Raw genomic sequence first — 12229 nt, forward strand, 5'->3', positions numbered from 1 at the left:
AAAGATCACATTCCTTTCCCTTTATTCAACAATAAGTTTTTGGAAAATTAACTGCAATTTCTATTGCTTCTGCTCCCACTGTACTTGATTTGTACTTTCAATGATCCTACTACTATATATACAGCAAGTTGAATGTTAAAATATGGGGGAAACTTTTATGAAAATAGCAAAATAACCTAAAACAGAAAAATTAAAACATCATTAAATTTATTTCAACATACTGTATTTATTCCACGCTACACAATAATTTCTTCTAGGAGATAAAATAATACAGACTGAAATTACTTATAATTGTTTTCTAACAGCAATAGTCTTATCTACTTTCAAATATGAATTCAATCATTCTATGCAGAAACTTTAACATACCATGATTAAAATTAGTTGTACATGGTGTCTAAACAAAACAATTAAGAATTTTACTGTTCCAGAGGCTGGCACTGTGGCAGAGCGGATAAGGCTGCTGTCTGCAGTACCAACATCGCATATGGGCACCAGTTAAAGTCCTGGCTGCTCCATTTCTGATCCAGCTCCCTGCTAATGCACCTGGGAAAGCAGAGGAGGATGGCCCAAGTCCTTGGGCCCCTGCACACACATGGGAGACCCAAGTGAAGCTCTTGGCTTTGGACTGGCCCTGACCACTGTGGCCATTTGGAGAGTGAACCAGCAGGTGGAAGATCTCTCTCTCCCTAATTCTGACTTTCAAATAAATAAATAAATCATAAAAAATAAATAAAAGTGTCAAGTATTAACAAAAAGTCTTTAAATAATTACAATAAAGATAAAAAGTCTAACTAATATGCTTTTAAAAACTTTTACAAGATGGTTAAGACTATTAATTCAGAATTTACATGTGAGCCAATGTAAGTTCTAAGGAATTTTGCCACTCTCTATTTAGATAATATTCTTCCTCAGACTATCTCCTCTCTCTTCCCAGCAATTTTCTAATGACTGTAAAATAACATTTACACACATACAACAGAAGAAACAAAACCAACCAAAGGAGAAGATCTGAAAATATATTAGCTATCTAAGCAAAACTGGTTAAAAATGAATTCAGCATTTTCCTTGAAAGAAGCCAGCCAAGCCATGGTCACAATCATGAAATGGTCATCTTAAGATGAAAAAACTATTAAAGGGAAGCAAACATTTCTGTTGGTACTAGGGGGAAATTCTTTGAATACCAAAACCCAGGTCTGAATCAAGTCAACATTCAAAATACAAGTAGCTTAATTTGTCATGAGGTACCTGCTGCAAACATAATTCCCTGCATAACATCTTCTAATTTTTACTAGAATCTTATCGTACATTACAAATGAGTATATACTTAGTTTTTCCCTTGCAAGTAATTTTCTATACCAAAAGCGTAATAGCCACTACGCATTTTCTGCTCAGACAATTACAATTCAACATTAAACACATAATTTCATACTTAAACATACAGCTGGTCCTTTGCTTTAATTTCAATTTTTCAAACCCCATATTATAATGTAATTGGAAGGAAAATTCCAAAATTGTATTTACAATAAATGAAAAAGGGATCAAGTTACTTCAATGCCATTTTAATTCCTCCCATTTTTACATATCAAGTGTAACCAAAAACTAAACTAAGAAGCAATACACCATTTAATGATGAGGGAAGATTCCTACACACACTCAAAATAGAATTAATGCTTACCTCCCCACGTACTGGCTACCTGAGAAGCAGTTGACATAGGATGTATAGATGGATGAAAAGTTGGCTGTTGCAAATCAAGCAGGTCATTTGGCAGCTTTGATGTGCTAGGAAGGTAATTTGGAAAGATCTTTTATTTACTAAACTTTGTTACATTAGCCATTCCCTCCCAAAATAAAAACGCTAAAAAGACAGGTGTGAAAAAGCCCCAATTGGAAAAAAATATATTAAAATACCTAATATTTTGAAACCTCAAAAAGAGGAACTAGTTGAATGTCCATAGTGTAACAGCATGTTTCTAAAGAGGCCTGGGAAAATGTTCCAACACTACAGCAACACACACCTACTAAGAGTTAAGAAGCAATTGAGAATGCATGAAGCAAGAGGTTCAGTTAGTCAAACTTACACTAAACTTTTATAGGAGTCAGTAGGTGGGAAAAAGACCTTTGAAGATGAATTAACAAGATGAATTAACAGAATTAACAGAAGATGAATTAACAGAATAAACAACAAGGAGAGGGAGGAGAGGGAGGAGAGGGAGGAGAGGGAGGAGAGGGAGGAGAGGGAGAGGGAGAGGTCTTCCATCCGCTGGTTCACTCAAAAATTGGCCGCAACAGACAGAGCTGTGACGATCCGAAGCCAAGAGCCAGGAGCTTCCTCCAGGTCTCCCACATGGGTGCAGGGGCCTAAGGACTTGGGCCATCTTCTACTGCCTTCCCAGGCCATAGCAGAGAGCTGGGTTGGAAGTGGAGCAGCGGGAGCCCATATGGGATGTCAGCGTTTCACCCCAGGGAGTTAATCCACTGCACCACAGCACCGGCCCCACTGCTCCACTTCTGATGCAGTTCCCTGGTAATGCACCTGGGAAAGCAGCAGAGGGTGGCCCAAGTCCTTGAGCCCTTGCACCTATGTGGGAGACCCAGAGGAAGCTCCTGGCTCCTGGCTCCAGATCGGCTCAGCTCCAGCCGTTGCTGTCATTTGGGGAGTGAATCAGCAGATGCAAGACCTCTCTGTGTAACTCTTTCAAAAAAAAAAAAAATTCTTTAGATTGAGAACCATTGATCTATACCATCCATTATCTCATTTACAAGGTTTTTGAAAGAAAAACTAGATTCATTTTATTTCATAAGCAGCAAGACATACAGAGATCTTCCACCTACTGGATCACTCCTCAAATGCCCGCAACAGCTAGGGTCAAGCCAGGCCAAAAGCAGGAGTCTTCCCATATGGGTGGCAGGGACCCAAGTACTGAGCCTACCAAAGTATGCAACAGCAGGAAGCTGGATCTGAAGTGGAGTCAGAACCTGAACCAGGCACTCCAGTGTGGGATGCACAAGTTGCAGAAGGCATCAAATGTTTTTCCAAACACCTGTCCTTTTTTTTTTTATTTTTAAATTGTATTTATTTGAGATGCAAAAAGACAGAAAGAGTGACTCCCATTTGCTGATTCTCTCCTGCAATAGCTGAAGTTAGGCCAAGGCTCAAGCAGGAACACAATTAGATTTCCCAAGTGGGTGGCGGGAACCCAATTTTTTGAGCCATCACTGCTGCCTCCCAGGGTCTGCCATGGCAGAAAGGTAGTCAGGAACTGGAATCCAACCAAAAAATTCCAATGTGCAATTATGGGTGTCTTAGCCACCAGGCTAAATGCCACCTACCAGAGAAGATTTGGCTTCTAAACTAGTTTAAGGCACTCTGAGGTAAAAGAATAATCTAGGAAAGGTAAGTTACTCTAATTTGCTGGAACATGTTACATTTCCATTGTGAAGAAGTTTACATTAGGCAGTAAAAATATTTAAGTTGGTGTGGTAGGTGTTGTAATCAAGAAATCTGGAAATTAAACTATCAAAATGTTATAGATTATAGAAGTTAGCACCCAGCAACAGATATGAGAAATTAATAACCAATGAAAAATATTTTGAAATATATACATAGCATACCCACCTATACCATATATAAGAGCTTTTGAGGGTACTGAAACATTAGATACTTCATAAATATGGTTAATCATAATTTCTACACAATGAAATGGTTTCCCAGAGATAATCACTATATTCCAATTAGTATAAATCAGTCATTTGGCCATCTTCCATTTCCTAAATACTGAGAATATAAACTTTTATGTTGATATTCCAATAACACCATTACTACTTTTTTGTTTGAATTCATAATTACAAAATCATAAATCAAAGTAAAAGTGAATAGTTCTACAAAATTTCTATTAAAAGTCTTTGAACCTAAATATTCAAAGGTAATTTCAATCAGACCTCTTACCTGTTAGAAGAACTAGGGGTAGAAAATATGTCAATGGCTGGTGTAGTCATTATTCCCCCTGCTGAGGTGGACACAGGAGAGGCTGCCGTTGTTAAAGAGGTATGAGGTTTCTTTGCAAGTTCCTTTAGGCGCTGCTCCTGTTGAGAAAGAGAACTAACATAAGGAATCTAGAAACAAGGTATGCTTGTATAGCCTCTAAAGAAGCATTTTCATCTTATTTTAATCAGGGATTCTCTCTTTTAACCAGTTGTTCTATGTCAGGAAGAAAAGTCTGAGTTTTTGTCCATGAATTAGCTATTTATTAAATACTTTAAGTTTGTGTAGAGGACCCCTTTACTTTATGTACATCTGTACTTGTTTTGCCAAATAAAGAAAATGTATTTACTTGCCTTTAAAGCTTTTAAACGAGCCTGTTCTTCCTCCAATGCTGCCTGTTTTTCCCTTTCATCCACTTTGGTCAAAGATAAGCCAGTGCTTGCCAGGGAAGAGACCGCATTGGAAAGTGTGGTTGCCCTAGAATAATTGGACAGAGAAAAATCTGGCTTTTTACCAAACATTACACATTGCAACTGGGTCATAAAATGATCTTGCAACCTTGCATGGATAGGTGCTGTAATTATGAACTTAATTTATACTCTTTAAAACCAATACTTCAGGTGATAAATTCTACCCAGTGATATACAGGGTTATAGCAACTAGAACATTATTGATTTAAACACACATTCACTGTTTTTAGAGTATGTATTCGTCTTTACAAAGGGTTCACGATAGAGAGGGGAGATTGCCTCCTTAAGCCCTCTGAGAAAGAACTAATGCAATTGGGAAAGAGCTCACATAGCCCCCGGAAAGCCCTAATGGTACAAAATACCGAGTTTCCTCACAGGAAAACATCCTTTACTGACCAACAGTCTAGGTTTTTGCAGTTATACTACAGAACATCAAAGCATGAGCACCAGTAGCATATAATGCATGTCCAGGTATGTTTCCCATGGTAACAACACTCAAAGATGTCATCCTCAGAGGATTTCAGGTTTGTTGAAAAGAAGAGTGGTTTCAATCGTATCACCAGTTCACCTGACACCTTTCTATGTTGAGCCCTTCTGCTATACTAGAATTTCATTTTCAAAGGTACTACACATATACAACGTATCATCTCTCATTGGCAGATTCACAACAAACCACCTCCTTTCCCCTGTATCAAAAATCTCCCATATATAAACCCAACACTAAATTCTAGGATAGACAAAAATATGTGCTAGAGAATTCTAACCTAGGGGCTGGCACTGTGGTGCCAGTTTCAGACCTGGTCTGTACCCACATAAGAGACCAAAAAGAAGCTCCTAGCTTCAGACTGGCCCAGCTCTGGCCATTGCAGCCATTTGGGGAGTGAATCAGCAGATTCATCTATTAATGGCTTTTTACTATAGCAATTATTTAAATCTTAATAAAGATTCAATTTATTAAAGATAGATACTAAACAATTAACAACTAAAATGAACGAAAGGAAAGCTCTTACTATGTGAAGGTTACTTCAAAGAGTTTATGAAAAAAAAATGGTATCAATAGACAAGACTATTTTGGTGAATGATTCATGTATAGTTTTTTCATAATCACATTTTTTACCAATAAAATCTGCATTAAGAAAACAGAATTAATCAATCCAATACAAAAATCATGTTACATACAAAATGGGTATTAGAGGATTTATGCTTTTTTCAGAATGCTAGGTTAACTAGTCTTTTTTTTTAAAGATTTATTTATGTATTTGAAAGAGTTACACAGAGAGAGGAGAGAAAGAGAGAGAGAAAGAGAGGTCTTCCACCCAATGGTTCACTCCCCAATTGGCTGCAATGGCCAGAGCTGTGCCGATCTGAAGCCAGGGAGCCAGGAGCCTCTTCTGGGTCTCCCATGCAGGTGCAGGGGCCCAAGGACTTGGGGCATCTTCTACTGCTCTCCCAGGCCACAGCAGAGAGCTAGATAGGAAGTGGAGCAGCTGGGTTTCGAACCGGCACCCACATGGGATGCAGGAGCATCAGGCCAGGGTGTTAACCCACTGCGCCACAGCGCTGCACCTTAACCAGTCTTATCCTAGAAAATTCACTGAAATCTTAATAAAAGGATTTAAATCAATGCCATGAACTGGCATTAGAGAAAAATGATAAAATTTGAACTCAGACATTCTAGGATTAAATCCTAATGTTAATACTACACAAGGCTATTGTGAGGTTTACATCAATTAATACGGAAGATACAATTAGGGGCCAGCGTTGTGGCGTGGTGGGCAAAGCCAGAGCCTGCAACACCAACATCCCAAATGTGGGTTAGTTAGAGTCCCAGTTGCTCCACTTCCCATCCTGCTGCCTGCTAATGCACCTGGGGGAAAGTAGCAGGGGATGGCCCAAGTCTTTGGGCCCCTGCACCCTTGTGGGAGACCTGGAAGAAGCTCCTGGCTCCTGGCTTCATTCTGGTTCAGCACTGGCCATTGTAACCATTTGGGGAGTGAACAAACAGATGGAAGACTCTGTCTCTCTCCATCTTTCTGTACCCTGCCTTTCAAATAAATATTTTTTTTAAAATTATATAATATTGGTGCTGTGGCGCAGCTGGTTAACGCCCTGGCCTAAAGCGCCGGCATCCCATATGGGCGCCGGTTCAAGATCTAGCTGCTCCACTTCCTGTCCAGCTCTGTGCTGTGGCTTGGGAAAGCAGTACAAGATGGCCCAACTGCTTGGGCCCCTGCACCCACGTGGGAGACCCAGAGGAAGCTCCTGGCTCCTGGCTGCTGGCTCTGGATTGGCGCAGCTCCGGCCGTTGTGGCCAACTGGGGAGCGAACCATCAGATGGAAGACCTCTCTCTCTCTTTCTCTCTCTCCCCCTCCCTCCCTCCCTCTCCTTTGTGTAACTCTGACTTTCAAGAAAAATAAATTTTTTTAAAAAATTATATAATATCATACAAATAAATACATTATCGATCATCTTTCAGAGAATTTTTATAAACCAATTCCACACCAAGAAGTCATTGTTACCATGTTAACAGATGCTGACATTTTATAGGGGGTCAGGAACTATTCCAAGAAATCACATGTATAAACCCATTTGATCCTGATACCAATTTTATGCGGTTGATTACTATAATCAAACCCATGCTACAGATGAATAAAGTTAAATAATTAAAACTTGAGCTAGAGTCATCTAGTCCCTAAAAAAAAAAAAAATCATTTCTGCTCTTTGCCGTATAAAGGATGTACCTGCTTGCAGCTGTAGAATCTTTGATTTTCTTTCCTTCCAAGGAAGCTAAATGTTGTTCCAAAGCATCAAGAAGACTGCTGGGGGCCTGAAATTATACAAACATTAATAATTTAACGACAATCAGCTCACTGTCCAAAATAATTCAAGTATAATCTAACTTATGAAAGCAACAAAAATAAAAAGGTATGTTTCTCATACACTAATTAACAGAACTTTAGCATATAATGAGAATGACAAATATATTTTTACCTAAACTTGACTATTTGAAGATATTCATACATTATGAAAAATATAAAAATTCAACCTATGTTAACATGAAACATTAAGAGCATCCTGCAAGCACTTAATTTTTATTATATTTAATTTTAAGTAAAAACATATTTCTAAAAGCTACACTACTGAGCATGGAGCAGGTAATTAGTAAGTACTTAATGAATAGTTCAGAGTGCCTAAACATTACTTTTGAATAAAATGTCACTGAAGTCTAGCATCAAGGAAATGCTAATTAAAATCATACTGAAACACATCAGTTCACTCACTAGAATGCTTAAGGTTAAAAAGACTAGCAATCTGACCTAATTCTACTCCTAATTATTTACCCAAAGGGGATGAAAAGAAAAAATTAGTCAACAAAAAATTGCAAATAATCCAAAAGTCCATCACTTGCAAAATGGATTTAAAAAAAGGTAAATTCACATAATGGAATACTATTTCAGCAATAAAGAATAGATTACTGGTCCACTCAATAACATGGGTAGATCTCAAAACACAAGATGCCAGAAATTAAGATTAAATACTTGTATGATATTATATGTACAAGTTTTAATTTTCTTCTATGGTTTCTGGCTCAGAACCCTCACAGTCCTTGTTATTTCCCAAGCAACTAGAGTAATGCTGAGGTGCTTTAGGCCTCAGAAGCAGGCTTCCAAAAGCAAAGTCTCTCTCTGACTCTTCCTGCCCTCCTTCCTCCTGTTCCTTTTTCCTCCCCAAGCAAATAGTAGAAACTACAATGTGTGGGGAGCAATCCGGACTGGACTGAGTTACTGGAATTAAGACTTATTCTATGCATCTGCTCTCCCACAATATGGCGCTGGGAGAGAAGTAAACAGCTTCCGCACAGCTGCCTCCAGTTCAGCTAATAAACTGTAGGACTTGCTCCTGATTGGAGAGCAGCGTACTCGGCGTGTGGGCAGCCGAGTTAGGATTGGCAGAGGAGGACTATAAAGGAGGAGAGAGACGGCATGCACCAGGAACATCTATGGGGAACATCTAAGGGAACCCGTGCAGCCCCCGAGAGAACCGGCCGGCGGTGTGCCGCTCCCCTGCGGAAGTGGGGAATGTGGCCAGGGGGAACTGCCCTTCCACGGAGGTGGAAGGGATAGTAGCCAACCCGGGAAGAACCAGCAGCAAACCCGGGGAGGGCCGAGCAGACAGAAAGAACAGCGCAGGGTCCTGTGTCGTTCCTCCATGAAGAGGGGGAGCGACATAATGGTGCCGTGACTCGGATATGAAGCCTAGGCAGGGTTTAGTGTCGCTCCTCCACGAAGAGGGGGAGCAACAACAATGTCTCTTCCCAAGGTGAGTCACAGAAACTAAAAATATACTCTAATCTCCTACTTACTCTTAGAAACTGGCCATAAAGGAATTCTCTTTCCTCTCCTGTCTGACAAATCCAGGATCGTCTCCTTCAGAAAGGACCCTGCCCCAAACCCAGGAGGAAGGAATGCTCTAGAGAATCCAAAAATCTGAACAGGAAAAGCCTTGCAGGGTTTCCCCACTCAGTGTATTAACATTATGATCACACCCTTTTTATTTGATCACATTTTACATGTCTGTCCACGACTCACTCATGCCTATGCAATGAAGTCTCCATAAAAACCCAAAAGGATAGGATTTGGAGCAATTCCAGATAGCCAAATACATGAGAGCTCCTGGTGGGATACCATGCTTGGGGAAGACACGGATGTTCAGCGCCTACATGCCTTGTCCTATGCATCTCTTCACCTGCATCCTAATAAATCAGTTAATGCTAAGTGTTTCCCTGAGTTCTGTGACCACTCTAGCAAATTAATCAAACATGAAGAAGGGGTTGTGGGAATCCCACCTTATAGCCAGTTGGTTAGAAGCACAGGTCAAACAACCTGGAGCTTACAACTGACATCTGAAGAGAGTGGGTAATATTAGGAATGAAGTGTCAATCTGTGGTATCTAACACTATTTCCAGGTACATAATTTCAGAACTGAATTGAATTAGGGGACAACTCAGACAGTATTTACTGCAAAATGGAATGCTTACACAGGTGTGTGGAAACTTGTCAAAAGGGATCTGTGTTGTGAGAATACAGTAAGAGAAACTGAGTTTGAGTCTGTATTTCCACTATATGTACAACTTGTTTGATTCCATTCATATTAAACTCATGAACTGATAAAATTATGCTACAGATTGAATATCCCTTGTCTGAAATGCTTGGGACCAGAAGTTTCTCAGATTTCAATTTTTTATTATTTGCATATGCATAATTAAATATCTTGGGATGAGACCCAAATATGAAACTAATTTATGATTCATATATATTTCATACAAATACCCTGAATGTAATTTTATGCAATATTTTTAGTATGCCTGTGCTTCTACTGCAATCCATCACATGACATCAAGTGTTTAAGTTTCCAACTATAGCACCATATTACCACTCAATAAATTTTTTATTTTGGAGCATTTCAGATTTTGAGATTAGGAGTGCCTAACTTGTATTAAAAATTCAAATATTGTATACGGAAGGGGTAAGGACTTACTGGAGCGAAGGGCACAAGAATTGGGGTAATGGAATTTATCTTGGTCTTGTACAGAGTGTTGGTTATACAAATGTTTATATTTACCAAACTTCAGTGAAATGGACATTAACCTCGATTTTTTAATAGTTGTTTTTAATACTCTTGGCCTATAGCTCAAATTGCAATTTAAAGAAAGCATTAATTACTTTAAAAAGCAAACTTTTTCAGTGTGCAGAGCAACAGCTGCTCACTTTAAGTAAAGCAAATATATCCATGATATTTACAAATCCCAACTAGCATTTGACATCCAGTTTCTGACATACAGAATCTAAAAACAGAGGTGGCAATATCTAGCTAATTTCTCATCATTTGTGACTTTAAAATTTTCTTTCATTCAGTAGTTTCCCTAAACAGCAAATACTAAGATCTTAGCACAAGGGAGATAGAGCAGAAAATCATTTAAAACCAAATGCTAGATCGTAAAATTGAAGTCTATATTGAATTGATAAGTGACTTACTGGGCCCAGCAAAATGTCTGATAATTAGCAGGCACAGCACTGTTTCAAGAGCTTTCCTTTGATGATAAGGATGTTGATGGCAGAGGTAACATTTAAGAGGCTCTTTTAATGTAGGAAGCACTGTACTAGGTACTTTGTATATAATGCATATATATATATATATATATATAAAAGACAGACCCCCATTAGCATATCCATTTTACAGCTAAACAAGTTAAAACAGTGAAAATTCAGTAATTTGTTAAAGATCACATTTTTGACACATAGCAGAAGCCAAAAAAAATGGTTCTAAGGATGTCTGACTTTAAAGTCTATTTAGTAATATTGCCACTGAATCCTAGATTAAAGCTACAGTCATTCAAACTGCAGTTTCTTCCTTCTGAAGGGTATAAATTATGGCTTACAAATATTAAAGTACCAAGGAATCAGAAGGAATGACAAGCCATTTCTAAAATCCCTTCCAGATACATCTGGCTATTATTGAAAGTCAAACCCACAGTATAAAAAGTAAAGGAAATGTAATGTTTCACATTATTAACAGCTATTTATAACAAAAGAAAAAATAATCTAAAATTTCTACTTTCCTGCATTGCCACTACTGAAAATTTTTTGAATTACCAGAAGAATCTCTGGCAAGTCCCTCTGTACAGATAACACCAACAAAAAGGGAGAGAGACAGAGGATGGATAACCCTGTCTAATTATAATACAATGAATATTATAATACACATAAAGACAGTACGTAACTTCCACATATTGCCTGAGGCTGAGAAATTTTAAACAAAATAGAGGGGAAGCTGGCATAACAAATGGAATAGATAATGGGGGAATCAGAAGCTGCTAATTATTTTTTACTATACATCATTCATGCAATGACTCTTCTCACAATTAGGCCAGGATAATATGCTCGATATTAATGAAGTCATTCATCTCATGATGACATACACAGGAGTGCTTTATATACATATTCCCCTTTACTAGATCTATTACCATTATCCTTGAGATCAGATGGATAAATCTGAATGAGTACAAAGAAATCCAGTACCAACTACTAACATAATATTATTTAAAAGATGTACCAAAACAAGGTAAAGATTCCAACTGTTAAAGAAAGAGTTGACCCAAGTGTTGTAAGGATAGTTGGTGACAGGTACTTTGTTTCTTAAAACATTGAGAATAAGCCAGGAAAAAAAAAAAAAAAACAAAACCTAGAGGTGTGAAGTCTGTTTTATAGAAATTTTTGAATATGATGATGTTAAAGATAATATAATCATAAATAACACTGGTTAAGTACTTAATGCTTTAAATTTTTTTTATGTATTAAATCATTTAATTTCCCAAACTACCACATAAGGTAGATACTATATTATCTCCAATTTATAGGAGATGAAACTGAAGCACAGAATACTTTCCCAAAGTCACATGAACAGTTAATGATATAGCCAGAACTCAGACTTCAGCAGTCACCCCAAAGCCTGCTCTCTAAACCCATTACTATGTTTTGAGGTTTATTCCCTACTACCTAAGTCAAATAGCCCAAGTAGGTTTAAATAATCTATTCTGATAAATAACAGGAAAAACAACTTCTTCATAAAATAAGTCTCTACCAGTTTTACAGTGAAAAATTTGCTTTTTAAGTAACATTCAATAAGTTCCATTTCCAAAGTTTTCCCTTTTTTTGGATAATGATGACTATGAGAAACAGAGATGAAGGGGAATAAATGAAAAATGGTAAAGCAGGT

General features: G+C 38.0%; 1 protein-coding gene across 19 annotated transcripts in view; it reads right to left on the bottom strand.

The window, feature by feature from the left end:
* The window catches only part of PICALM (phosphatidylinositol binding clathrin assembly protein), a 116480-nt gene that overhangs the window by 37830 nt on the left and 66421 nt on the right, over positions 1-12229 (bottom strand). For all 19 annotated transcript variants that reach the window (XM_070076422.1, XM_070076427.1, XM_051821357.2 and 16 more), the window contains 4 exons: positions 7195-7280; positions 4336-4459; positions 3947-4083; positions 1676-1779 (listed from right to left, as the gene is read on the bottom strand). In XM_070076422.1, coding sequence (XP_069932523.1) covers positions 1676-1779; positions 3947-4083; positions 4336-4459; positions 7195-7280 — 451 coding nt within the window. The remainder of the gene's footprint in view (positions 1-1675; positions 1780-3946; positions 4084-4335; positions 4460-7194; positions 7281-12229) is intronic.

This window comes from Oryctolagus cuniculus, chromosome 1 (genome assembly GCF_964237555.1).
Source record: "Oryctolagus cuniculus chromosome 1, mOryCun1.1, whole genome shotgun sequence".
Classification (NCBI taxonomy): domain Eukaryota; kingdom Metazoa; phylum Chordata; class Mammalia; order Lagomorpha; family Leporidae; genus Oryctolagus; species Oryctolagus cuniculus.